The sequence below is a fragment of the Podarcis cretensis genome (genome assembly GCF_951804945.1).
Source record: "Podarcis cretensis genome assembly, chromosome: 1".
Lineage (NCBI taxonomy): Eukaryota > Metazoa > Chordata > Lepidosauria > Squamata > Lacertidae > Podarcis > Podarcis cretensis.
Genome location: NC_137170.1, coordinates 48,036,905 through 48,061,677, shown reverse-complemented (window position 1 = coordinate 48,061,677; position 24,773 = coordinate 48,036,905). Strand labels below are relative to the sequence as shown.

The 24,773-nt window shown below is 42.4% G+C and overlaps 1 protein-coding gene across 3 annotated transcripts in view; it reads left to right on the top strand.

The window, feature by feature from the left end:
• Positions 1-4,793: 4,793 nt before the first annotated feature.
• PCNX1 (pecanex 1) overlaps positions 4,794-24,773 on the top strand; it is a 76,905-nt gene continuing 56,925 nt past the window's right edge. For all 3 annotated transcript variants that reach the window (XM_079989806.1, XM_079989805.1, XM_079989804.1), the window contains exons 1-5: positions 4,794-5,062; positions 17,473-17,681; positions 18,333-18,438; positions 19,597-19,642; positions 21,732-21,821. In XM_079989806.1, the coding sequence (XP_079845932.1) occupies positions 4,910-5,062; positions 17,473-17,681; positions 18,333-18,438; positions 19,597-19,642; positions 21,732-21,821 (604 nt within the window). In that variant the 5' untranslated portion in view covers positions 4,794-4,909. The remainder of the gene's footprint in view (positions 5,063-17,472; positions 17,682-18,332; positions 18,439-19,596; positions 19,643-21,731; positions 21,822-24,773) is intronic.

Genomic DNA, 24,773 nt, shown 5'->3' with positions numbered 1-24,773 from the left:
ATTAGTAAACACATTTTCAAAACACACAATGTAAGTCCTCCAAATATCCCCATTCATACAAGCAAATTGTCTTAGTAAAAAAAACACCATTTGATTTTACAAACAAGACACTTGCAGTGTGTCCAGTGGGGGTCACTCATTCAGAAAGGCAGTGAGGAAAAAGAAGCAGGCAGGCAACAAACACTCTTGAGGCTGGCTGCATAGGTGTGGTCTTCCAAGGAAACTGCTCTGAGCTTCCTCAGAACACATGTCAAATTGGCTCCTGGGTCTACCTACTAACAGACTTGGTAAGGTTAGAATCCATGGCTGGATTGTCAGCACAAAATCAGGAGGGAGGGGGAAACTGCTCAACCAGAGCTAAGAGCCAGTAGCTATGATAAGATAAAAAAAAAAAAATTACGATCACATAGTTTTTCTGCCTGGAGACAGATGGGTGGGACATCCTGGCTACAGCAATACTCTTGGATTGAGATTGGCTGAGTGGTGCAGAGAGCTGATAGGCCAGAGCATGGGAAACTGACAAAAATAGCCCCTCTCAGTTAAAATGGATTACAGAAGGATGTGTGGGATAAGAGTACAGTACAGCTTTGAGATCTTTTGCGGGAAGGGGGACAAAAAGAATTTTACTTGGTAGGGCTGAGCCCTGGTTTTTTTAAAACATATTTTTTATTAGATTTCTTGGTTTACAAAAGTATGTGCAATGTCTCTTTTTTTCAAGTTACATTTTCTACAGAACAGTTTCATTTGTTGAGATATTAGTGTTACATTAGGAAGAAAAGGGGGAAAGAGGTGGAGGGGAGCATGGTGAGTAGGGTTAGGGTTGCTTCTATTCTACTTAGTGTGTGTGTGTGGTTTTGTGTCAGCGTCACTCTTTACTATTTGCTTGTGTTTCTTTGGTTGTGAGAGAAGTTGGGGTTGGCCTAGGGTGTGGCTGTTTGTTTGTAATTGGCTGTGGTGAACTTTGTTTTCATGTGTGAGTGGGTGTTTTTTGATCAGGTTAGCCATATTGATCCGCTTTCACAGAATTACGCTTCCAATTGATGCCCTCGGCAGTGTTGGATGGACGCTACGGCAAAGTACATTATGAAGATAGACTTTGTCTGTGTGGGCAACCCTGTGTGGAGGACCTGTGCCACTATTTATTGCTGTGCCCGTTATATATAGACCCAAGAGACCGATTCATAAAACCCCTGTTTCCGAATGGAACTCACTTGAATAGGGTGGAAAGGGTGAAATGGCTGCTGGGTGATACTGATGACTTTGTAACTTATAAAGTAGCACTCTATGCATTGGCAGCTAAGAAGATCAGGAGGAAAGAACTAGATAAAATAGTGGTCAACTGCAAAGAGGATTCAGATATATAATTTGGCACATTTTACTATAGAATCTTCTGCTATTCTGTTTTATGCAACAAACCATCTTAGTAGTTGTGACCATGGTTTATATTGTGTGTGTGGTGCCTGATGATTTTTATGGCTATTGCTGTTTTTCCTTTTGTTATTTTTCTGAATGATGCCATGATCTATGGCTAGCGCAATAAAAGTCTACGATGATGATTCGTATGCTGTTGGTGGATTCTTGTCGTCTTGTTGGGCTGTGTATGTGATAAAGGGGAGCCATACTGGGGTGAAGGCATCTCCTCCTATTTGTCCCCATGTCATTTTCAGTTTATTGGCTAGTTTTTCTAATAAGGCTGTTTCCCATCCTGTTTGAAACCATGGGCTGGGCCTTGGTTGTCTTACCATACCAGTGCCCACAAGTACGTCCTGCATTTGGGGGGGGGGGTGTCCCTGTCTCTCCTATATATTTCCTATGGAAATTATAACTCATGTAACAAACAGTGAGTGTAGTGACTAAGAGGCTGAGCAATGAACAAGGAATTTAGTAGTCTGAGTATCCCCTCTTGCATGAAAACTCAGCAGCTGCCCTTAGGCAAACCACTTTCTCTGCTCCTCAGCTTGTCATCTGCAATATGGAGATAATAATACTGACCTACCTTACTGGGCTATTGTAGTAATTACAATATAATTTATGTGGAGTACGCGGAACGAACACACACACACACACACACACACTAAGTATTATTAACAGTATTATCACCAATGGTATACTAACAACAGCACTTGCATCAATTACATTATCCCCCAGCTGAAGTGCATCAGCTGTTAAGGTGGCTGGGGCTCCTTACAGGTGAGACGCCTGCGGCAATTATCCACCTCATTGCTCGTCCACCCACAAAGCTTGCCAAAGTGACATACGCTTAAAAGAAATGCAAATGAATGATTTATGGCTCCTGAACTTGGTGATACGGTCTAGGTTCAAAGCTCTTCCTCCAAGAAGTAAGGAGCAGAAGGGACTAAAGATGGATTCAGGCTGTTAGCAAAGGTGCCAGAGCAACTCACAGAAACTACTGATCTTTGTTGCAAACATGCTTCCTTATAGGAATAATGCACTTGAGTTGGTCTACGGAGGGTATTCCCTTACCTGAGCTTTTGCCCATGGGTACGCTGTCCCAACACTCACAATTACTTCTGTAACAGGAAACTCTGTCCAGTTATCATTTGCACCAGGCAAAAACACTCCTCTCCTCACAGGCCTTTGGCTAATTAGGCAATCTGTAGCCTTTTAAAATGTGCTGGGGCAGGGAGTGTTATCATTTTGTTTGTTACTATGTCTTTTTATAATGCAAACCGCCCTGTGATCTTTGGACAAAGGGCAGTATAGAAAGTTAATAATAAATCCTGTTTGCATCAAGCTGCCGTTTGTAGGATATTGTCCCTACATCCTCCCAGCAGGGTGATCCTTGATTAAAGGACTATACAGTGGTACCTTGGGTTAAGAACTTAATTTGTTCTGGAGGTCCATTCTTAACCTGAAACTGTTCTTAACCTGAAGCACCACTTTAGCCACTGGGGCCTCTCACTGCCACTGCACCGCTGCACACAATTTCTGTTCTCATCCTGAAGCAAAGTTCTTAACCCAAGGTGCTATTTCTGGGTTAGCGGAGTCTGTAGCCTGAAGCATCTGTAACCTAAGGTACAAGAGTAAGCACCCCTTGTCACAAAATGGACTACAACTCTCATCATCCAGACTGGCTGGGGCAGATGGGATTTGGAGTCCACGCACAGGTACAGGGCCACAGGTGCCTCATCCCTGCAAAAAGAAAAAAGGGAAAAAAGTAATTGAGATACATAGGAATGTGGCAAGCAGATGCCCGATGCTGGAAGACAGACCATCGTCCGGGGTGGCTCACCGCCCCGAAGGAAGTTTCGAAAGGCGGAGCGGGCGCTCATCAGTCACTGCTGGGAACAGAAGCAGCTCAGCGGCCGGACTTTTCAGCGGGACAACCAGGAGCAAGTGTACGGAGGGCTGCCCTGTCGCCATGGCAACAGAGACGCTTCCCTGTGTTCTCGCAGGAGCACGCAACCTCGCGAGATGAGGGAGGGAGGCTTCGGGCGTCTGCAGCCGCTCTCTGAAAATATAACATAGTTCGTTCATTCCTTCTAGTCTGATGAATCCAGTTCCGAGTGGAAACCCATGTTAGTCTTCAAAAAAAAATTCTGCAGGCTTCGGAAACATCCCCCTTAGGGGGCCTGGGGAAGTGGGGTGCCTCTGCAAGGGTCACTTTCTGCACAGGTGTAAAATCAACAGGGGATGCAGCCTCCGGGGAGATCTGGGGCTGCAATCCCAACCGTCTCTGTTGGGATTGCAGCCCCACATCTCCCAGCTTCTGGATCTGCTTCAACTAAGGAGTTACTATGAAAATGCAGTCATAGCTGTCAAACCCCCCCCCTTTTTTTAAAGGGAAATTCACTTATTCCGAATAGGATTCCTCGCAAAAAAAGGGAAAAGTTGACAGCTATGAATGCAGTTTTGCCCATCACACCACAACCCTCAATGTTTGTTCAGCGTTGGCAGCTAAAACTCTGCGGTTGCACGGATCAAAAGACCCGTTTCAGCGGCCCATGCGAGGTGGGTGGCTGTGTCTCCGGGAAACTAAGCTGCAATCCTAACACCTCTTACTCCTGAGTAACTTTCATTGGATTCAACAGGACTTGTTGCAGAATATATGTGGTTAGGATCGCAGCCGTGTGTGTGTCTTCCGTATTTCGACCCCAACTTTGGGGCAAAGCGGCAAAATAATTAAAAACAAAAAAATGGCCGAAACTCAAATCATTGTTTCGTTTTGTTTGAAAAAATAAAAAAGACACTCCTCTGGGAGGTATTCGCTTGGCGGCCTTTTTCTGGCAGGAACTTCTGTCGTCTCACGGCTGAAAGCTTCCCCAGCTTCAGCCCGTCACCAGTGCTATGCATCGGGGCCAACACCAACTGAAACGCGGGGAAAATGCGACGCGGGCTCCGAGCTGCCAACCCAGGGCCGAAAGGAGCGACGTCTGTAATGCCTGCGCTTCTGGGTGCTTTGCTGCATTCCCAACGCAGCCCGGGAAACACGCCGTTGCCGAGCAGAGCCCTGGCTCGTGGTGGTGGAGGAGGGGGGTCCCTCCAGCCGCTCGCCTGCTTCGCTTGGGGGCGAGCTAGAGAACGCGCTGAGACGCCGGGGCGCCGCTCTTCGCCTCGGCGGCTCCTCGGGAGAGGCAGAGCCAGCTAAAGGCGCGCAGGGTGGTGGAGGGGGGGTTGTCTGCGGTCTCGCCGCGAGCGCCGCAAGGGCCGCTGGTCCATGGGCAGCCGAGCGGCGGGTGCGCGCGCGCGCGACCCCGGGGCCCGGACGTAAGATGGCGGCGGCGTTGGCGGGGGGTGGGGGGAGGAGGAGAAGGCGGAGGAGGGGGTGGCGGCTCCTGTGGCTGTCGCGAGGCTCGGGCTGTGGAAGCGGCGGGCAGTTGTGGCCGGGCTCGCAGGGCGGATAGAGCGAGCGGGGGCTCGGGCCTGGCGGGACCCGGGCCAGGGCGCCATGGGCTCCCAGGTGCTGCAGATTCTGCGCCAGGGGGTGTGGGCGGCTCTGAGCGGCGGCTGGTACCAGGACCCGCACCAGGGCGCCGGGGTCAACGCGCTGCACCTCTACCTGTGGCTCTTCCTGCTCGGCTTCCCCTTCACGCTGTACATGGTGAGTGAGGGGGGCCCGGCCTAACTCTCCTCGGTCCCTGCCTCTTCCCTTCGGGGGGGGGTCTCCCTTCCCAGCCGGACTGCGCTGGCTAGCTGCCGCCCGACCCCCTCAGCCGCTCTCTCCCCTTCACCCCGCATTTCCACTTTATTTCCGAGGCTTTTTCTCCCAGGCGGAGGGTGGTTCTGTTCCACAGGTACCGCTGCCAGTCCGTTCAGATGAAGCGCTTGCATCTGGCGCGCCTGGAAATGTGAAATCGGCCGAACGGGGAGGCTGCTTCTCCTGCCACTTAAAAACGTAAACAGAAAATGAGTAATGGAAATGTGACATCTGGCCCGTCGGGTGTAATGGCTCTTTGGTGGTTTCTTCCCTTTTTTTGGTTTTGGTTTTAATATACTGTAAGGGTTGATCGGCTGGTTTGGGGCCGCTTCATACGCAACAGAATTTATGCACAAAAACTGCTTTGTGTAAGTGTCGAGGTGATGCTCCGTCTCTTGTGTAAATAGTAGTGGGTGGCAGTTTTACACGTGGGATCCTCTTGCTGTGTGTTTTGTGCCCTCTGAATCCTCTACTGGCTGCAGCTTCTCAACATGTGTACACTGCCTTCACGCAGCAGCAGAGAAAGGCCTGTGCATAAATCACACCACTGCACATCTTTGCTGTGATTGTTATCGTTGTGGTCCCTAAAAGTACAGAAACAGCTGGAAGGGAAATGTTACTGCTAATGTTGCAAAATATATCTGTGAGGTTGGGTAGAAGATGTTCTCTCTTGCACAGAGAATACCACAGCTGGAGTTCTGATAAATACCCGAAGGTTCAGGCCCTGGCTACTCTTTATCTTTGGTCGTGCTGATGTCTGTTGCTAAGTTTAACTTGTATAAATGTGAGTTAAAAGGCTGAAGTATAGAATGCATTTATGTATGCCTTAGGTGGAATGTTGCCCTGGTAATAACAAGTATAGGAACACTTTTCTTTCTTCTAATGTGGAGGGTCAGCACTTAACTATTGGGATATGACAAAGATTGCACACAATTCTGAAAAGCTACGACACTTTCTGCTAGTATGGTTTAAATTTGGAGCCATAACTTTTCAGATGTTTTTGGACTGCAACTCTTAGCCACTGGTCAGGGATGATGGGAATCATACTTGAGCAATATCTGGAGGGCCACAGTTTCCCTGCCCCATGTATACTGTGAGTTAATATGTGGGATGAATTATGTGGGATAGCAGTGAATCAAATTCTCTTGCCATTTGGTATTATATACATATTAAATTGCTATTAACTTGGGTCCAGTCATATTAGCTTGTAGGCTATCTGTACAATGTCTGTCAAATCCATGGATGCGCAATAAATTTGACAAGTGCAAAGTTTGAGACTCTGCTGCCCAGTCCTGGCCCAGCTCCTTTGTCCCTTTATTCTACCTTAAGGCACCTGCCTCCATGATGTATGTTGGTAGTATGCAGGATGTTTCTGCAAATCTTTTTTTCTAAATGCTTGCCTCCTGACATAATGACACTAACATTCTGGTGCCACTTTTGGTAATATAGTTTTCAGGATCCAAAGTGATTAACTGAGAGTGTTATGGAGTAGAATGGGGAAATGGGCACCTCTAGCTAGGGCATTCATATAGTGATATTTCACCCCCACTTCCATCGATGACTTTATTTTGCCTACTATGCATGAGAATAATTTTTTTTTGTCAGTGTGGTGTTGCTGTGGCAACCAGACACTGATCACATTTCATTCCTGGTAAATTCAAGTAAACATACAAGGCAAAAGCTGACTTGTAAAAGATGTATGTGTGGTTCATCAAATGAGACTCCAGGGAGAACCCTGCATGAGCTTGCAGCTATAGGAGTGAAGAGCTCAGTGCAAGTGTCTACTTGTTTCATTAGCAATTACTGCAGTTTGACAGGAGAGTAAACTCCTTGCAATTAAAAAAGTATTGGGAAAGGCTCCATGGCTATGGTTACATTTCTGAACCTCAGTCTTCTTGGCTTATTTCTTGTTATCACGCGTGTGGGGGAGGCTTTATCACATGATTGAAAGCAATATATTATTGGCAAGGAAATGGGAGACAGTGACAGCTCATGGCTTTCTATCCGAAGCTGTAATGTGTAATAGATGAGCAATCATAGCTTGCTTATGACTAAACATTTTCTAGCAAAAGCCATTTCTGAAAGTTGCCTTATCAGGCAAGTTGTCTTTCTGAAGGATAGCCAAGTGTAACTGGGATCCAGTGCTCTTTCGTTTCTCTGGTAATACTACAGACCATTAGAAATCAAACTGGCATATTTGGAATATGTTTTGGGTTGATTTGTACAGGATTTGATACATGTATTTGCCTCAGTATGTGCCCACTTCCAGTTAACTTGTGCCTGTTGTGTGTCTACATCTAAAAACTTTGTAGTAGCATAGTCGATGTGGGAAGGCTAGATGAGTGATACAAACATGCTGAAGCAATTGCACAACTGTTTTGTCAACCTTTGTACTTAACCACTCAAGACACAGGCACACTGTGTGGTTGTGAGGGTTTACTGGTGTTGGGTGATCCTTAAGGAACTTTTGTGTGGCCTCCACACTCTTCTTAGCACCTCGCAGACTTAATGCTTCTTTAAAATGTGTTCTTTCTAGTTCTAGTGGAGAGAAGCATGAACCTCTAGAGTGGCATTTTGAAAGGCCTAATTAAGGGGGAAAGGAAGAACTCCTCCAAATGTTCTGTGTTTCTAAATCCAACAGTTTCAGTGTGGTCATGGTTTAAGGGATGATATCATGAGCAGGAGCATTTTGCAGTGACAGTGTTTCGATTTCTTTTTTAGCCTTTTATATAGCAAGAAGACATGTATCAGCTGTTGCTGGCTCATTGCCCACTTTGTAAATGCAAATTGTTCTTGGTGCCTCAGTAGGAAATGCAAAAGATGTTGTCTACCCTTCTCTTAAAACCTGTTATACGTCATTGGAGAATGCTAACCCAGGCTACTGCGACTGTAGGAAGCTGCCTTGCACCATTAGATCATTGGTCTGTCTAGCTCAGTGGCTCTCCAGGGTTTCATATAGGGGTCTCTCCCAGCAAAGCATGTGTTCTACCCCTGAGCTTCAGTACACTGCCCGGAACTGGAGTCTGCATGGGTAGGATATAGTTTGCAAAGGCGTGCTTTCCCAGGAGAAAAATATACAAGGTGATAGAATCGAGTTGACATTTCAGAGCTGTTGCTGGAGCAGTGACTGTTTTAGAATCCTCTTTCTTCAGATGCATAAGAATAATTATTGTTAGTCTCTTGTGCTTACAAATAAGGAAAAAGCAGGAAAATGATAATCTATTACAGTAGATTCTTTGGGGGGAAATAATTGTTGAATAGCCTTGGATGGTAACAGGAAATATATAGATATAGATCAAATTAGTTGTAAGTTAAATGGTTTGAATCATTATTGTCTGTTTGAACTTTTTCATATTTTGCCACGTGTGTAGTCTAGACATATTTTAAATAGATAGAACCACTGTGGTCATCTCATTCCTTACTTTTTGAAGTGCTGTTTACTGTAGGCATTCTGGAGCTGTGCCCTTGAAGCAGTTGCACAATACAGAAATATTTACAGCACATTTTTGAGGTAACTGGAGTCGTTTAGGATGTGGTTTGTGACTGTGTACAGGATTGGTTAGCTTCAAAATTACAGTTTCTCATTTTTCAAGGACATTTCAGGGTAAATCCCCCTGCCCCAGTTGGCACAGTGGCATAGACCAATAGCAAGGGTTGGTGTGGGTTTCTTACAGCCCAAGCTCTGCCTTATTTGTAATAGACCCTTCCCACTATGATCGGCAGTTTTAGCCATGCCTGTCTTTTGCCCTAAAGCCCTACTGCATTGCTTATTGAGGGGCAGAATGAATGGGGCTAACTGCTGTACATGGGTGTGGCTATGTTGGCTGTTGCATAAGAAATATCCAGATGTGTGCCAGGAAGTGTTTCACCATTGTTGGTGTTTCAGTTTGAGTCCTAAGCTTACATATTTTTTTCTTTCAAAAAGGGAGTTGTAGGAGGCAACCCTTTAACTAGAAGGAACAGTAGTAGGAACAATTTAGAGAATTCAGTACACTCACCTGAAGTTTAGCTCACTTTGATTGGATTTAATATTTGCATTTCACTTTTCCAACAACAAATTTTGCGCTCAAAGTGGCTCACAGTAATCACAATAGCATGAGGAAAAACAGACTTCCATAATTGGGTGTAGATTCTGTTAATAATATGAAAAGCCTGAAAAACGGTACAAAGGTAACTATAGATTTTTATAATTGATTGAAGAGCTTTGTCTGCATTATGAATTGACTGTGTGTCAGTGATGAATAGAATCTTACCTGTGTCCTAGTAGCAGTTCCTATTAAGCAAATATGTGGGAACCAGTGTACTGCTGTCAGCAGTTGTATAGCTGCATTGTACAGGTTACTTTGCTTCAAAGAATGACAAACGTTCCTGTAGAGTCATAATGTCACACATGGAGATGTATTGGTACAGAAATTCTTAATTAATCTCTAACTTGGCTGTCTTCGTTGCCATGTGCGGGCTGAGCAATTCTCAGCTTGTGTCCTCCCTTGTCCCCCCCCCCCCCACATGCTCATTTGCTACTGTTGGCCTTCCATATGAAGCAAAATATGTGTGTGTGTAAATACTGAGCCAGTTTTGTTTTGTTGGTTTGGTGTTTGCTTAGGGCTTTTTATGTGCTTTTACGTAAGTGCACAAAATGCTGCATTAGTTCTGTACATTTCTGTAAGTCTAAAAAAGTTTTTGAAAGGACTATTATGTGGAAGTGGCAGACAAGCAGAACTCTTGTCAGAAGAGTGGTAAAAGGAAATTGCATCATGAAAGCCTGGAGGTACATTGTTGGTGTAGGGATAGATCTTTGCTATGCTAACATAAGGTTTGCTTTGAGTTCTGCCACACAAAGATATGCTCAGACCCTTAATGGGCATGTTAAAGCTTCTCCAAACTGTCTTATAAAAAGCCTAATAAATAACTCTCATATTTAGCACACACAAATGTGTTATGTTTAGAAATGCTGGTTGTGTTTTCCCTCCCCCATTGTCCATTTCACATCAGCTGTTGACTTGTACCCAGGCTACACAGACATAATAATGTAAACACACACACACACACACACACACAAACACACACACAGAATTCAGTTTACAGTACTTTAAATTTGGATGCAGACAGAGGAAGGGAGTTGGCAGGGCATGAGAGGAAATTGTGGTGTAAAACTGGGAAAGAATAAAAATGTGTAGGGAAAGTAGAGGATCTCTATTAATGCAGAACTTAATTTGCAGGTTTAAATGGATGAAGTGGCAAACCGAAAATAAGAGTCTTTTGGGGACAGCCATCTTTTCTCCTCAAGAATGTCCCTGGGAATGATGCTACATTATGACGTGGGGTCATTCCCAAGGGCATTCTGTTCCAGGAACGTGGCTGGAGCAGCTGCACCACTGCTTGAATCAACAGCAAGGCTTTTATTAAAGTGAGAAGAGAGATCTCTTGGTGTATTTAAGGCAGACTTCCCCAGCCAGGTGTTTTGGACCCCAGCCAGCATGGTCAGTGATCAGGGCTGATGGGAGTTGTAGTCTGGAGGACACCAGGTTGGGGAAGGCTGATTTCAGGGTAGCATCATAAGATTAAAAATTCACCCTAAATCGCCAATTGTTCCTTCCAGTTTTGAAAGGGATATTCAGTCCAGAACTAGTAAAAAAAAGGGGGGAGAGCTTTATGTTTGTTTTTGGTGTATAATTCAAATTGCTAGGTGTTTCTGATAGAAAAGTGTGGTACAAATAAAATAACAGTAAAAGTACAGTACAAATGTATCTTGCATAGGGTTATGATCTGGGGATGGTTTGTACATGCAAAAACGCTTATACTTGAACCATCCCTGTGTGAACATCGTTACCTTTCTGGAGCCAGTGCGGTGATTGGGCCTTGCCCCCCCCCCACCCCCAAGCAAAGGAGACATCTCACAAGAACACCCCAGAGTGCAGTAAGCAAGGCAAAACTTAGAGCAAAAAGAGCTTTGAAACTCTCTGCATTCCATGCATTTAATATATGTTATTCCAAACAACTGGCCTTCAACCATGTAAGGTTGAAATCACATTAAATGTGTTTAAGAGGTGATTGTAGTAATAATAGTGTGCCATTGTTTCCTGGAAAGCCCTATATGCAGCTTGGTACCCAGGCATTTAAAGAACCATCTTTTCTCACGTGAAACCTGCAGTTCATCAGGGACTGCTTTAAAGGTTCCCTTCCCCTCTTTGGAGGTTCGATGGGTGGTGACCAAGGAGAAGGCCTGGTCTGGCTATGGAATAACTTCCCAGAGATGCTTGCAGGGCACTTGCTTTGTTTGCTTTGAAATTATTTGAATAAAGCTTTTTATCTGAGCATCGATACTGATTTTATTTTATATATAATAAATTGGTAATTGGTAAATCTTTAAGGTGCCATGTTTGCAGCAAAATACTAATACAGTGATCCCTTTGGAAATTGATTTTACTGTTGCTTCTGATGTTGGATTGCTGTTTGTGTTCTTCATATAATGTTTTTTCTTTCTTGTGCTTTCTTGAGTTTTATTGATAATTTGGAATTAAACTTGGCTAAGGAATAACTAATAACAAATATTGTGACAGAGGGAGAGTCTTTTAAATCTTTCCACACCAGCACATGATTTTATAAACCTGTAACACATTTTCCCTAGCTCATATTTCTTAAAACTAAATACCCATAAATATTTCATCTGTAGTGTCCCATAGATTGGCAACCTGAATTGTGCACATTATTCCCAGTGTGGTGCTGCCATACATTTATGTCACTGTGTGACGATAGTGGCAGCTTTATTTCCAGTTGTGTTCCTAGTACTGTACGACGTTTGCCTTTTTACCTCCTCAGCATATTTAGCTGATATCTTTAGTGAACTGTTCACTCTTGTCCCAAAGATCTTACTTGAGTAGCCATAACCAATTCAGGCTCCAGCAACTTTTCCTTTCTCTCCCCTTTCAACTAACTCCCTCATCTTTGAAAGATTTCTTTTTCTTCAAAGAAGAAACTATGTAACTATGTCAAATGTCCAGACAGTTTTCTTTTCACATATATGTTGAATTTGATACTGTCATGGGCCACTATTGATCTTTATAAAACCCATCTCTTATCAGGTGCTGATGAGTATTAAACTGGGTCAACACCCCTCTTGTCAGGTCTATGACAAATGCTTTTTCTTGAAGGTAAACTCTAAGGGGTCTCTGATATACAGTGCTCCAAAAATAATTTAAAAATCAGAGATCAAACATTCAGTTCTTAGACTCTGGGCTGAATAAATATTTTGGATTCCTAAGCATCCTGGCAACAACATACATGGGCTTTAAAAAAATCCATGGCAACTTCGGTTTGACAACTTCAGTTTTGTTTATGAGCACTCTGAGGAACCTTTACTGTGTTGATTTGCATAATTAAAGGAGTTGCTGCATTTAAGTAGATATATCTCTGGGGGTGTTGAGGCAATTGGGTATTGCAGTGTTGTTTTCATCACCATGGTGCTTTAGGGCGGGGAGTGCTCAAGCTTGATCCAGTCTGGCAAGGTGAAGATGTTTCAATAAGTTATAAGGGGGCAGACCTCCTAAGTCAGGGAAAGGGTTAATATGCAGGGGAGTCTAAGACTCAGAGCATTAAATTACTGGTGTGGTAAAGAGGTTGAATTATTAGTTATACATTTTAAAATGAAGGTTTAAGTCAAGGTGCTCTCTGTGAATGAAAGATTGGTGGCTGTGGTGAAATCTCAATACAGAACATTAATCTATTAATAATAGATTTGCCAGGGCAATCTTGTTTACCAAAGAACTGATTTGCACGACATGTTCAAAGTTTATGAGTAGATTGTATGGAAGTACCTTTAAGCTTCACTTACTGGTGTGTCAACAGTATCCTTTTTGGAGTGGTGCAACTGGAACTCTAAACCAGGGGTCCGCAAAGTACTTTTGCAGAATAATGTGAATTTTGAAGTTTCATAACACTTAGCTACCTTTATTTAAATAGCAAACTTTATTTAAAACATGTATATTTTAGATTCCAGGGAGGTATACAGTATGAAACCAATACAATAAATGCATAAGCAATCAACAAATAAAATATTTGGTTGATATGCTAATCTCTAGAGTTGAAGTAAAAGCTGGTTTTTTTCTTTTTTTTGGGGGGGGGGAAATGGTTAATTGATGATCAGTGGCGTAGCGTGGGTTGTCAGCACCTGGGGCAAGGGAAGTAATTTGCGCCCCCTAACCCATGGATTTGCGCCCCCTAACCCTAACCCCCAGATGTTGCGCCCGGTGCGGCCGGCCCCCCCTGCACCCCCCACGCTACGCCACTGTTGATGATAGCACTGTCGGAACCAAGTAGACCTGTTTGAGTAGGGCATTCCATTACAGTGGTACCTCAGGTTACATACGCTTCAGGTTACAGCCTCCGCTAACCCAGAAATAGTGCTTCAGGTTAAGAACTTTGCTCCAGGATGAGAACAGAAATTGTGCTCCGGCGGCGCGGCGGCAGCAGGAGGCCCCATTAGCTAAAGTGGTGCTTCAGGTTAAGTACAGTTTCAGGTTAAGTATGGACCTCCGGAACGAATTAAGTACTTAACCTGAGGTACCACTGTACTGGGATGCCATGCCAAGAAAGCCCCCTCCCTTGTAAATGATTGTTGTTTCTCTGGTGGAAGAGGTACCGGTAAATGGAGAAGAGCCCCAGCAGATGAATTTAGAGTATGAGTATGTTGATATGGGAAAAAGTACTGCTCCATTAATGGGGCCCCAATATGATGTTGTTAAATTTTTATACAGTACTGCCCTTCTTCAGAAGATCATAGGGTGGTTCATAACAAAAAAATTCAAAATGAGAACACAAAATACATGATAAAAAACAAAACCAAGCTAATGATCCGCTCCCCCAAACACATTTAAGAGATCATACAATATTTAATCAGCCAAAGGCCTGGCAAAACAGTAAGTTCGGGCTACATCTAGACAATCAGTTGTTTATATTTTGAAGGGAAAGATAAAAGAATAAAAAGTAATTGTACTGAGTAAAACTGTGGTTGAGACTATCAGTTAAATGCATTATATAAAATATCCATTGTGAACCATTCATCAAACATTCCTGCAAATAACCTTTTCATTATATTAAACATTATATAAATGGAAAGTGCAAATTCTATTTTTAACAGTACCAATTCAGAAGCCCACTTTCCTCTAATGCATATTTTCTTGCCAAATGGTCTCTATGCCAAGTCATTTCCCTTTTATAAGGCTTCCTAAAATATACCTCCCACATTCTCTGTCCTTCCAAGATAGTATGGGGCTGGGCCAAGGCTGGGTCGTGCAGCATCCTTATCTGAGATCAAGCTTTGTCAATGGATCTGTAGTCATTGTTGCATCCTGCTCTTTTCTGAGTTGGAAGGAGTTTCTATCACCTGAGCATTCTGTCACAAGAGGCTTATTATGTGGAGTCTCAGATGCTGGGGTTCCCAGTTGGGGCCATGGAATCCTTGACACTAGCACATTTTTTCTTTATGTAGCTATGAACTTGGAGTCATATTGGAGTCTGAGGGCTTTTGAATCATGAATGGATGGTTGAAACGGATGACCTTTAGAGTAGAATGGATCTGATGTATGTAGCAAGCTGGATAGTTGAAGAAAACGGAAAATTAATTGGGTATCTAGACTCATAGAACTGTGAGGAATGTACACCAAGAGCTTGATAAAAGAGGCTGGATCTGTGTAGTAAATAGCTAGAGGACATTGCTGGAGTGAATTAAGTGACAGAAGTGTTGCTAGTTTTCCTTGGTGCATATTTCCCTGGTGTTGCCTTGTAATATCTTGAAGAAAGACTGGTGACCTGACATATATATATGTGCATGTACTGTCTCATACTGTTTAAATTGGGAAAATGCATTGTTAGAAACTGTATAGTGTTCTTATAATTGCTAGGTGGTTGCCTTGGTACCTGCTTACAACTATAGTTGAATGAATAAAAGTCATTTACATCTTGTCAGGAAAAAAAGTTTTAATTAGTGTAGCCTTTTGACAGCTTTCGTATGCATTAAGCTGCTGAAAAGAGATGGCTTGCTCAGGGTCTACAGTTTCTGATCTATGCATATTCATTTGTTCATTAGGAAAAAAAGGAGTTGGAAGAGGATATTATCAGTTGGGATGATAATGATAATGAAAACACACATTTGATAGAATCATAATCAAGGGAATTTTGATGAAGAATCATACCCTCCCTGTATAATCTTGTGCAAAATCGTCAGTGGATTATTATTTTTTAGTAAAAATTTCAAAATTTCATTTTGCAATATATAATAAACTTCTGCTGCCTTCAGGTAAGGGTAGCTGACTTTGAGTTGCCTGTGTTAATGTGTGTGGTTCTTTTTGCTTTTCTTATTATTTGTCTAAAATTAATCATTACTTTCCGAGGTCACTGTACTTAGGTGATCCAAGGGTTATTTTATTGTTTCGCTTTGCCGTCTACTAGTCACCTGAGCCAATGATCATTAGCAAGGGGTTTGTTGTTTTAAAAGGGGGGGGGGCACCATATAAAGCAATTCATGAGAGGCCTGCAGAATTTCTGCTCCAGGTCGTACAGGTGAAAGCAAAAGTATGTCAGTGGTTCCATTACATGCAACCGTAGTACCATAACTTCCTTCCCTTTCTCTCAGGGTAACATTTAACAAAGGATGCATTATAGCTAAAATGGATTGGTGTGTCTGTGACTAATCCTTTCTGCCTTAGAAGTGAAAAAAAAATTTGCAAACCTAAACAGAGGCTAGAGATTCTTTATATAGGGAAATCTAAATTTTTTATTGAGAGTACTGAAAGCAATATGAGGGTGGGAGAAGGAGGAATGAGCCTGGGGGTTGATTATGGAACTGTACAGCAAAAGCCTTGTTTCGTGTTTCCCTATTTGCCTTGACCAAAGGAAGCTATTTAAGTCTTCAGGTGAGACTATTTCTGGCACTGTTACTTATGTTATTTTGCGTGTGTATTGTAGAAATGGGCGCTTTTTAAAAAAGTCTCTTGGATAAGACCATCTTATCCCTTATGTGTCCGGTAGATTATTGTGGCTACGTTTCTCCTGCAAGTTTCAAAGATCTCAGAAGCCTGATCAACAATAACTCACAGCAGGACTTTTAGTGTGGCTGCCCATGTACTTTGGAACAGAGTTCCTGTTGAGAAGTAACAGGTGCTGGCTATCAGCTCTTTCTGGAAACAGTTGATAACTTGTTTTCTTTTTGTTTTGTTTTAAATATATATGGGGACTTGGGTTTATTTAAATGGTTTTTAAACTTTTTTTGGCTACTTTTTTTCTTGTACATCACGTTGGATGATTGTACAGAAGATGATTAATAAACTGATGATGGTGATAATAATAAATGCAAGATGTGATATAGAAAAATATTGCAGCCCAGAGCTAAACCTAAGAAACATTAATCCTCTTATTGAAAATTTCAAGAGCTCTCATCGCTTTTGTCCCTGTGTTGTTGCAAATAAAGATGTGCTCTTCAGCCACTTTGAATAAGAGGTATCTATTTTAAAATACACAGGGAGGACATCCTGCTTCAGAAAATCACTCTTCACAAACAGTGTCGAGAACAGTGATATAGGAGGTGGAACTAGCATGTTCATTCCCACTAACCCCCTCACATGTTTACTTAACTTTTAGCCTACCACCCAAAGAGGGCTGTCTTTTCAGTTGAATAAAAAGGTAAAGGTAAAGGTACCCCTGCCCGTACGGGCCAGTCTTGACAGACTCTGGGGTTGTGCGCCCATCTCACTTAAGAGGCCAGGGGCCAGCGCTGTCCGGAGACACTTCCGGGTCACGTGGCCAGCGTGACATCGCTGCTCTGGCGAGCCAGAGCCGCACACGGAAACGCCGTTTACCTTCCCGCTGGTAAGCGGTCCCTATTTATCTACTTGCACCCGGAGGTGCTTTCGAACTGCTAGGTTGGCAGGCGCTGGGACCGAGCAGCGGGAGCGCACCCCGCCGCAGGGATTCGAACCGCCGACCTTTCGATCGGCAAGCCCTAGGCGCTGAGGCTTTAACCCACAGCGCCACCTGCGTCCCTTCAGTTGAATACATTTACTCAATTCAGCGTTACTTGCTAACGTTAATGAACTTGTGTGTGGTTAAATATGTGAATATGATTCAGGATTCTTCCTCATGACCCTAATATGTATAACAATAAGACCCGTTTTGGACAACATTGCATAGAATGCAGTATAAAAATGATATTTATAGAAGATATATGCCGATTGCCATACACAAACTTCAAGATCCTTGTGTTAGGTGACTTTTTTGCTTGTATCCTTAATGACTTCATTTATTTTTGTCTCTTTTGAAAGGCCCTTCCTTCTTCTATGGTGATAGTAGCAATCTACTGCCCTGTGATAGCCGCTCTATTCATTGTTCTGAAGATGGTAAACTACCGTCTGCATAGGGCACTTGATGAAGGTGAGATTGTGGAGAAGAATGCCAGTGAGCGTATGGATAGAGGTGCAAAAACAGAACAAGGGAACTCTTCTGCCAGAAGAAAGGACAGTAATGGACCTAGGTAAGGAAACTTAAGTCCATGTGATGGATACTCCCCACCCCCCTGTCATGACCTAAGGCTTAAACAGCTTAAAGCATGTTGTAGTTCTGGTGAGGGGTGTGACCTAACTGAGTCTAGCAATCCAGTTCTGTAGTCTTAACCCCTTCATGCACAAACTAGCACTCATGCATAGTTACGTTTGACTGCAATTTTCTGCAAGTTTGTCCCCTTGAACGTAGTTCATCAAGTCCATCCATTCTGTTAGAAAGGTCTAATCTGTTATTCTGATTTACATCCTAAATATAGACAAGCACTGTTGTCTAAGTTTATTTCGGTTGGAAGGAATTGAGCAAAACCTCTGCAGCCATATTTGAAACTTTGCTGCAAACTTTGATTGTAGTAGTGGTGTTTTTGTATCTGTAGTCCTCAAGGTGTTGTTGTGCTCCTAACTATTAGCCTCAGCCATCATATTCAGTGATAGGAGTGATAATTGGAGTTGCTGTCTTACAGCATCTGGAGTATCAAAGGTTTCACAACCCTGTTCTATATGCTTAGTAGATGAACTCATTATCAGCTGTCTAGAGACTTGCCCCAGATGTGCCTTCTGACTTATTTGTCATGAACAACCAGAATACTGTAATAATCAAGATTTCTTAAACATTTCATATTTAGTGATCCTGGTGGAGGGATCGAGATGTCAGAGTTTGTACGAGAAGCCACTCCTCCTGTAGGCTGTAGTTCACGAAATTCCTTTGCTGGCCTAGACCTAAATAACCAGGTAAGAATTAATCATGCAACAACTGCTTTCTTTTTATATACCATTATAATGGATACTGTTGTTGTTCCAGTTAAGTTCAGCAGAAATATGCTCCAATACATGATGTTACCTTTATTTTTAGTTCCGTCTTCTCTGTCTGAGGACAGCTGAGAATCTCATTTTGCTAGTCTTTTAAACATACTTTATTAGTTTGTTGGTTTCAGCTTTGCAGGTTTTAGAAGATTCTTAGCTATTTCAAAATTGTGTGGATCAAAAATTGCATAATTTCAAATGTTTCTAAGTTGCATGTTGAAGCTGTTCCTACAGTGAACTAAGGTTGTTGGGTTGTTGTTTCTTTGGCCGCTGCCTTTTATATGTTTTGTTTTTAATCCTGAGCTGCTGTGGCTCCTTGAAACACATAATACACTCCTATTCTTCAGATGTTGACAAAACTTTGTGAAGATGAATTTGTGAGAATAGAAAGAGATTAAACCTGTTTGTTCTTTCACACCTAATTATTGCTATTGTCTGAGGCGCAAATGCTTTTGTGAGTGGCAGGGAAGGTGTGTTTGTGGAAAGGAATCTAGTTTTAACTCCTATCACTAAAACAGCAAACTAAAGTGTCCTCATGTATTGCAGTTATTTTGTGGCATTAATTGCCAGGGTTTCCTTGCTATCATCCCAAATTAATTACTTTGCTTTTTTCTCTTTACAAAAAAGTATTCTGTGAAGTCTTGAAGAATCAGTAGCAACATAGTGGCTTTTTCAGAAAGAGAAAACAAGCAACTATGAGTTGCAGCTAGTGACAAGCCACTTGGATCTAGTGAAGGCTTTCCATCAGTAGAAAAGGAGGGAGGTGATTTTTGCCAATTCCCCAGATCTGCTGCAAAAGGTTTGGGGAACCCTTTAGAACAGCATGGGAGGTGGGACAGAAAACTGCAGAGGGACTTGGTGAAAGTCATCTCTCCTCATTCCACCTGCACAAGCCTCTGCTGGATCGAAGAGGCTGCGATCTGCACAAGGAGCACCAGGGGATGCAGCTCTTCAGTTTTATTATTCTTTATTATTCTTGCAAGTGCCATACTCCTGCTGCATACATGGGAGAAATTGGGTATTTCACTTGTCTTTGCGAGTCGTAATTGTTTAGGCAGGTAAATAAACTTTGTTGCTTCATTTTAGATTGGATCTGGCTTATCTCGGCGTGGAACTGCAGCTACCATTAAAGGTAAGGCCTAGTTATTAAATTCATCTTCAAGCACAACTGGTATCAAGTAGCCTTTTCAATTTATCAACATACAGTTGGTTCATGGGCAAGTGATGCATAGTGTAGGACTATCTGTAAAGATCGCCAAGGCTTAGCAGAAAGTGTTATAATAGAATGCTATTGCAGCTTGTTCACTTAAAATGGCTGCACCCACCCATAAAACAGATTGACAGGAGCCATATTTTTCTCCACTTCACATTTTCTCCTGTAGTCAGTGGTTGCAAGATTATGCTAACTTGCTGCTTGTATATGATCTGGCACATCAAATGGAAGTTTTCTGTTCTGCCAAAATATTTTGGATTAGATGACTTTATAAAATAGAAAATTAGCATTTGTTTGTCAGTGAATATATGAATTCCTGGATGTTTCATAAGTGTGTTCTGTGACATTTAAGTTTACAGTAAGTGAGCTGGTTGATGACCTTTCCTATCTAGTGTTCATGCCTTTGGCGAAATAACTAACTGTTAAATACTTCAGTGTTTTCATGTTATGCTTTGTAGTAATTCTCACCTCCCAGTTTTGAGTAAATATTGCTTATCAGAACAATCTCTATCCATTTTGATTAGATCATACTGTTCTGTATTTGATATGAGCTGTATAACCCAATGGTTTTGGTAGGAAAAGGCTCCTAGCTTCCTCCAATGGGCACACCCTTTCCTGGCCACTATATCTTGAAATCATGCACAGCCCATACTCTTGGGCTATATTGCCCAGCATCATAGAACCCATAAGCAGCCAGAGATTGGTGGCAGACCATTGGTTATGTGTTCTCTAGGCCAACCCATGGTGTTTCTTGTCATTGGGTTCTAGATTGGGAAAGACTTCCTATTCTGTGACATATTGGTGCTTCTGCCAGCCTAAGTAGATAGCTGCTTCTAACTCATGGTCCAGGTTCCCTCTCCTGTTGTCCTAGCCATTTTAGCAAGATTTTTCTCTGCTTTGAACATATCTCTCTGTGTGTCACAGTGTTGTGCATACTAATTGACAAGTGTCTGGTAATCTTCCTGCTCTGCTTTCCAACTGTGAGAAGGCAGGCTAGAGAAACTCTGAGTATTGGATGGCTCTGTGGAGAGGCAAGAGATGCAAGGCAAAAATTGCAGTTTCAATTCAAATCATGAAATTTCCCTTGGTTTTAGTATTTGTTGTCCATCACTTCATCATGTGTCATTTTCATGAGAGCTGCTGTTAAAAGAGGGCTTACGTCTCTTGATTGGGTATGGTGGGTGTATACTGTTTTTTGTAGATAGCGCTGTTGGCATCAGAAAGGGTCTGATACTGGAATAGTGGACAAGATGGTGACTGGGCAACATAGTAGCAGCCTCACTGCACAGCATTATTTGTTTTATTTTCTGTACAGCCTTTATATGCCACCCAATAACAAAAGTTCTCTGGTGATTCTCACTTAAACATGTGCATAGCTTCATGAGCTGTAAAATGCAGTGTTGCACTAGTACAAGAGGAATGAGTACCAATGCTATTGTCGTCATTTTGGTACATGGGGGAACACGGGTGGTGCTGTGGCCTAAACCACTGAGACTCTCAGGCTTGCTGATCAGAATGTCAGCGGTTCAAATCCCCATGATGGGGTGAGCTCCCATTGCTTTGTCCCAGCTCCTGCCAACCTAGCAGTTCAAAAGCATGCCAGTGCAAGTAGATAAACAGGTACTGCTGCAGCAGGAAGGTAAACAGTGTTTCCATGCACTCTGGCTTCTGTCACAGTGCTCTGTTGCGCCCGAATCGGTTTAGTTGTGCTGGCCAAATGACCTGGAAAGCTGTCTATGGACAAACGCCAGCTCCCTCAGCCTGAAAGTGAGGGAGCACTGCAACCCCTTAGTCGCCTTTGACTGGACTTAACTGTCCAGGGGTCCTTTACCTTTTTTGTGCTCATTTGGTACTTTGGCAGGATGGAATGTTGTAACTTACTTAAATAACACCACGTGCAGTACTTAAGTATCCCAGCTAGAAATAATGCCCCTCAAAGACGCATTCTCTTCTTAGGTTTGCAGGATACAGCTTTGTAAACTAACACACTATTTCTGTTGATGTGCAGGTGATACAGACACTGCAAAGACGTCTGATGATATCAGTCTGAGTCTTGGCCAAAGTTCTAGTCTCTGTAAAGAAGGGAGCGAGGAGCAAGGTAAGGCATATTATGTTGTTATGCAAGCTGTCGTATATTAAGCTCATTGAGATGCTATTTAGGTCAAGATCTACACTGTCTAGAAATTAAAGTTTTGCATGGTGTTATTAGTTTAGCTGCATATTGTGCTGTGACCAATTGATAGGTTTAAGCATGCGTCATAAATCCGTTCCATAAGCAAATTGATGGTGTGAACCCCTTCTAATAAATTAGCACCCTTTAAAAGTTTTCTAACGCCTATTCTATTTTTCTGGCAAAGTGTGAAGGATGCACTTTACTGTGTTTTCCTCCGTGGATTCATATGCATAGAATATGAGTCTTCATAGACATAGGTTTGCAGTGAGTTAAAATGAAACACTGATGAGTTTCTTTAAAGTTTATCTGGAACAGAATTAATGAAGAGATCTTCCCACATGACCATATGGCATTTTCACAGGCTTCCAGTTTGCAGCACTTTTTTTTGCTCGGTAAGCTTATATACTTAACATGACATTCATACAACATTAATGATTGGATGTGCATAATTCTTTCCGTTGTGACACAAGACTTCACCAGAAAGTCAACTCATTACTTATTTTTCCTTTTTAAATATATTTTTACACACATACACATTTCTGTTTTCTCCCCCCTCCCCCAACAGTGGGAATTGCTGAACTGAGTGTATGTTGATCTCGGAACAGACATTGTAAAGTCCAGTCCACATATTCACTTACCAGAATGCACATCATGACCAAAGACATAGACAACTGTTCTTAGATTAATTGTATGTGATGAAAGCCACTACTTATTATCTAGATAAATGCTTCTTAATACATATATCAACAGTTTAGTTCTGTCACTGGACAAAGCTTCCTATAAGCACATAGAAGAGATTGAAAACAGTCAGGAAAAATGTGCTAATTTGATGGCAGGGAGGGTATTATCTGTGGGCTTGTTTATATATTTATGTAAATGCAATGCTTTGCCTCTTGATCTGGCCCCAAGCATTTTGTTCTCCCTTTCCTAATTTGTATCCAAGATCCATGAAATAATATTTATTTCATGATCTCTACCTTGCACCGCTTTAATGCTTCCATTATTTAAGCTTTCTATCAATGTGATGCATGTTACTTTTAACAGTGAAGAATTGCTGGAATTGACAAATCAGACTTATTTCCATGCTAAGTTAGCTTTGCATGCACTAAGTCATAAGTCTGTCCAGGTTTGTTTTTGTTTTCTACAGATTTTTAAAATAATGCACAGACATTTTGCATTTGAATTGCACATTTTATATGCATTCTTCCTCTAAGATAAAGCATTTTGGATGCTTTCCTGGCTCCCCAGGAAAAAAAATGCATGCATTTTTGTGTTAAATATCTTTTTTGAACCAAAGCAGCATCTCTAAATTTGGAGGTGCATAATATGATTGATAGCTGTATTTTGATTCACATTTTTCTCCCACATGTTCTGTACGCGCTAGGTAGGTGCACAAATGATTCTTCTTCCTATTGTTATTAATAAGATGTATAGCAGTGTTTCCCAAACTTGGGTCTCCAGCTGCTTTTGGACTACATCTCCTATCAGGACCAGTGGTCAGGGATGACGGGAATTGTAGTTCAAACACAATTGGAGACTCAAGTTTGGGAAACACTGATTATTTATCCCGACCTTTGGGTGATAGCATAAAAATTTCTGGGAAGTTATCAGCATGAATCACAGAGGTTCAATGGCTATAGCTGACGAGACACCCTTAGCTGGGCATAAGTTCACTTTGCCACAGATCACCTGTGTTTCCACCAGCAGCTGGAATGTCCCCAGATTGCATACCTCTCAGGAAGAGGGTTACCCCATCTAAAGCTGGTTCCTGAAACTGATTCACTGGATCCCCTTTAGTTCATTGACCGTTATCGAGCACATCACTTTTTCCAAACTCTGATTCAGCACGTGAACAACCCCTCCTGATTCAGATGGCATGGAAAGACAGCTGGGTATCTTCCATACCGAAGGCATGGTATTCCAATGACAGCTCCCAGTGGTTTCATATAGATATTGAACAGAATGGGGCAAGATGGACCCCTGAAATACCATGGGTCTGAGTAGTAGTTCCTCAACGCTATCTCTGTCACCTGCCCTACAGATAGAAGTGAAATTATTGTAAAACAGTGCCCCAATCCCCAAAGTTATTCAAGGAAGGTAGCATACTCAACAATGGTAATAGTAAAGGATCCCTGGACAGTTAAGTCCAGTCAAATTCTACTGTGGCGCTCATCTCCGCTTTCAGGCTGAGGGAGCCAGTTTTCATCTAAAAACAGCTTTTCCGGGTCATGTGGCCAGCATGACTAAACTGCTTCTGGCGCACAGAACACCGTGACAAGAGCCAGAGCACACTGCAGTGGTACCTGTTTATCTGCTTGCCCTGGTATGCTTTTCAACTGGTAGGTTGGCAGGAGCTGAGACAAAGCAATGGGAGCTCACACCATTGGGCGGATTTGAACTGTTGAGCTTATGATCAGCAAGCCCAAGTGGCTCAGTGGTTTAGACCTCAGCACCCCCTATACTCAGCGGAGTATATAGAGATATCAAGAGAATCAAGAGGGTAATGCTCTCCCTGCCTTTCTTCTGATAAAGGTCATGGGTCAGGGTGATCAAGACTGTTTCACTACCATACCTAGGCCTGGAGCCAGACTGAAGTGAATATGGTTGGCTTGATTTAAAATGTAGACTGAACTAATTTATCATTCATGCCAAATAAAAGAGTTGATTGCAATCAACACTACTAGAATTGTGTGGAAAAGAAGGCCCCTAAAAGATGAACTTGCAGCCAAACCACTATTTGATTTCATTGTCTAATGCATTTTCTGTATTAGAAAAAAATCCCTCAAAAATAAAATGGACTTGATATATTCACTTAAAGTAGCATGCACAACAACATTCACTATGTCTGTTCTGGCATTACATTCAAGGGAGAACACT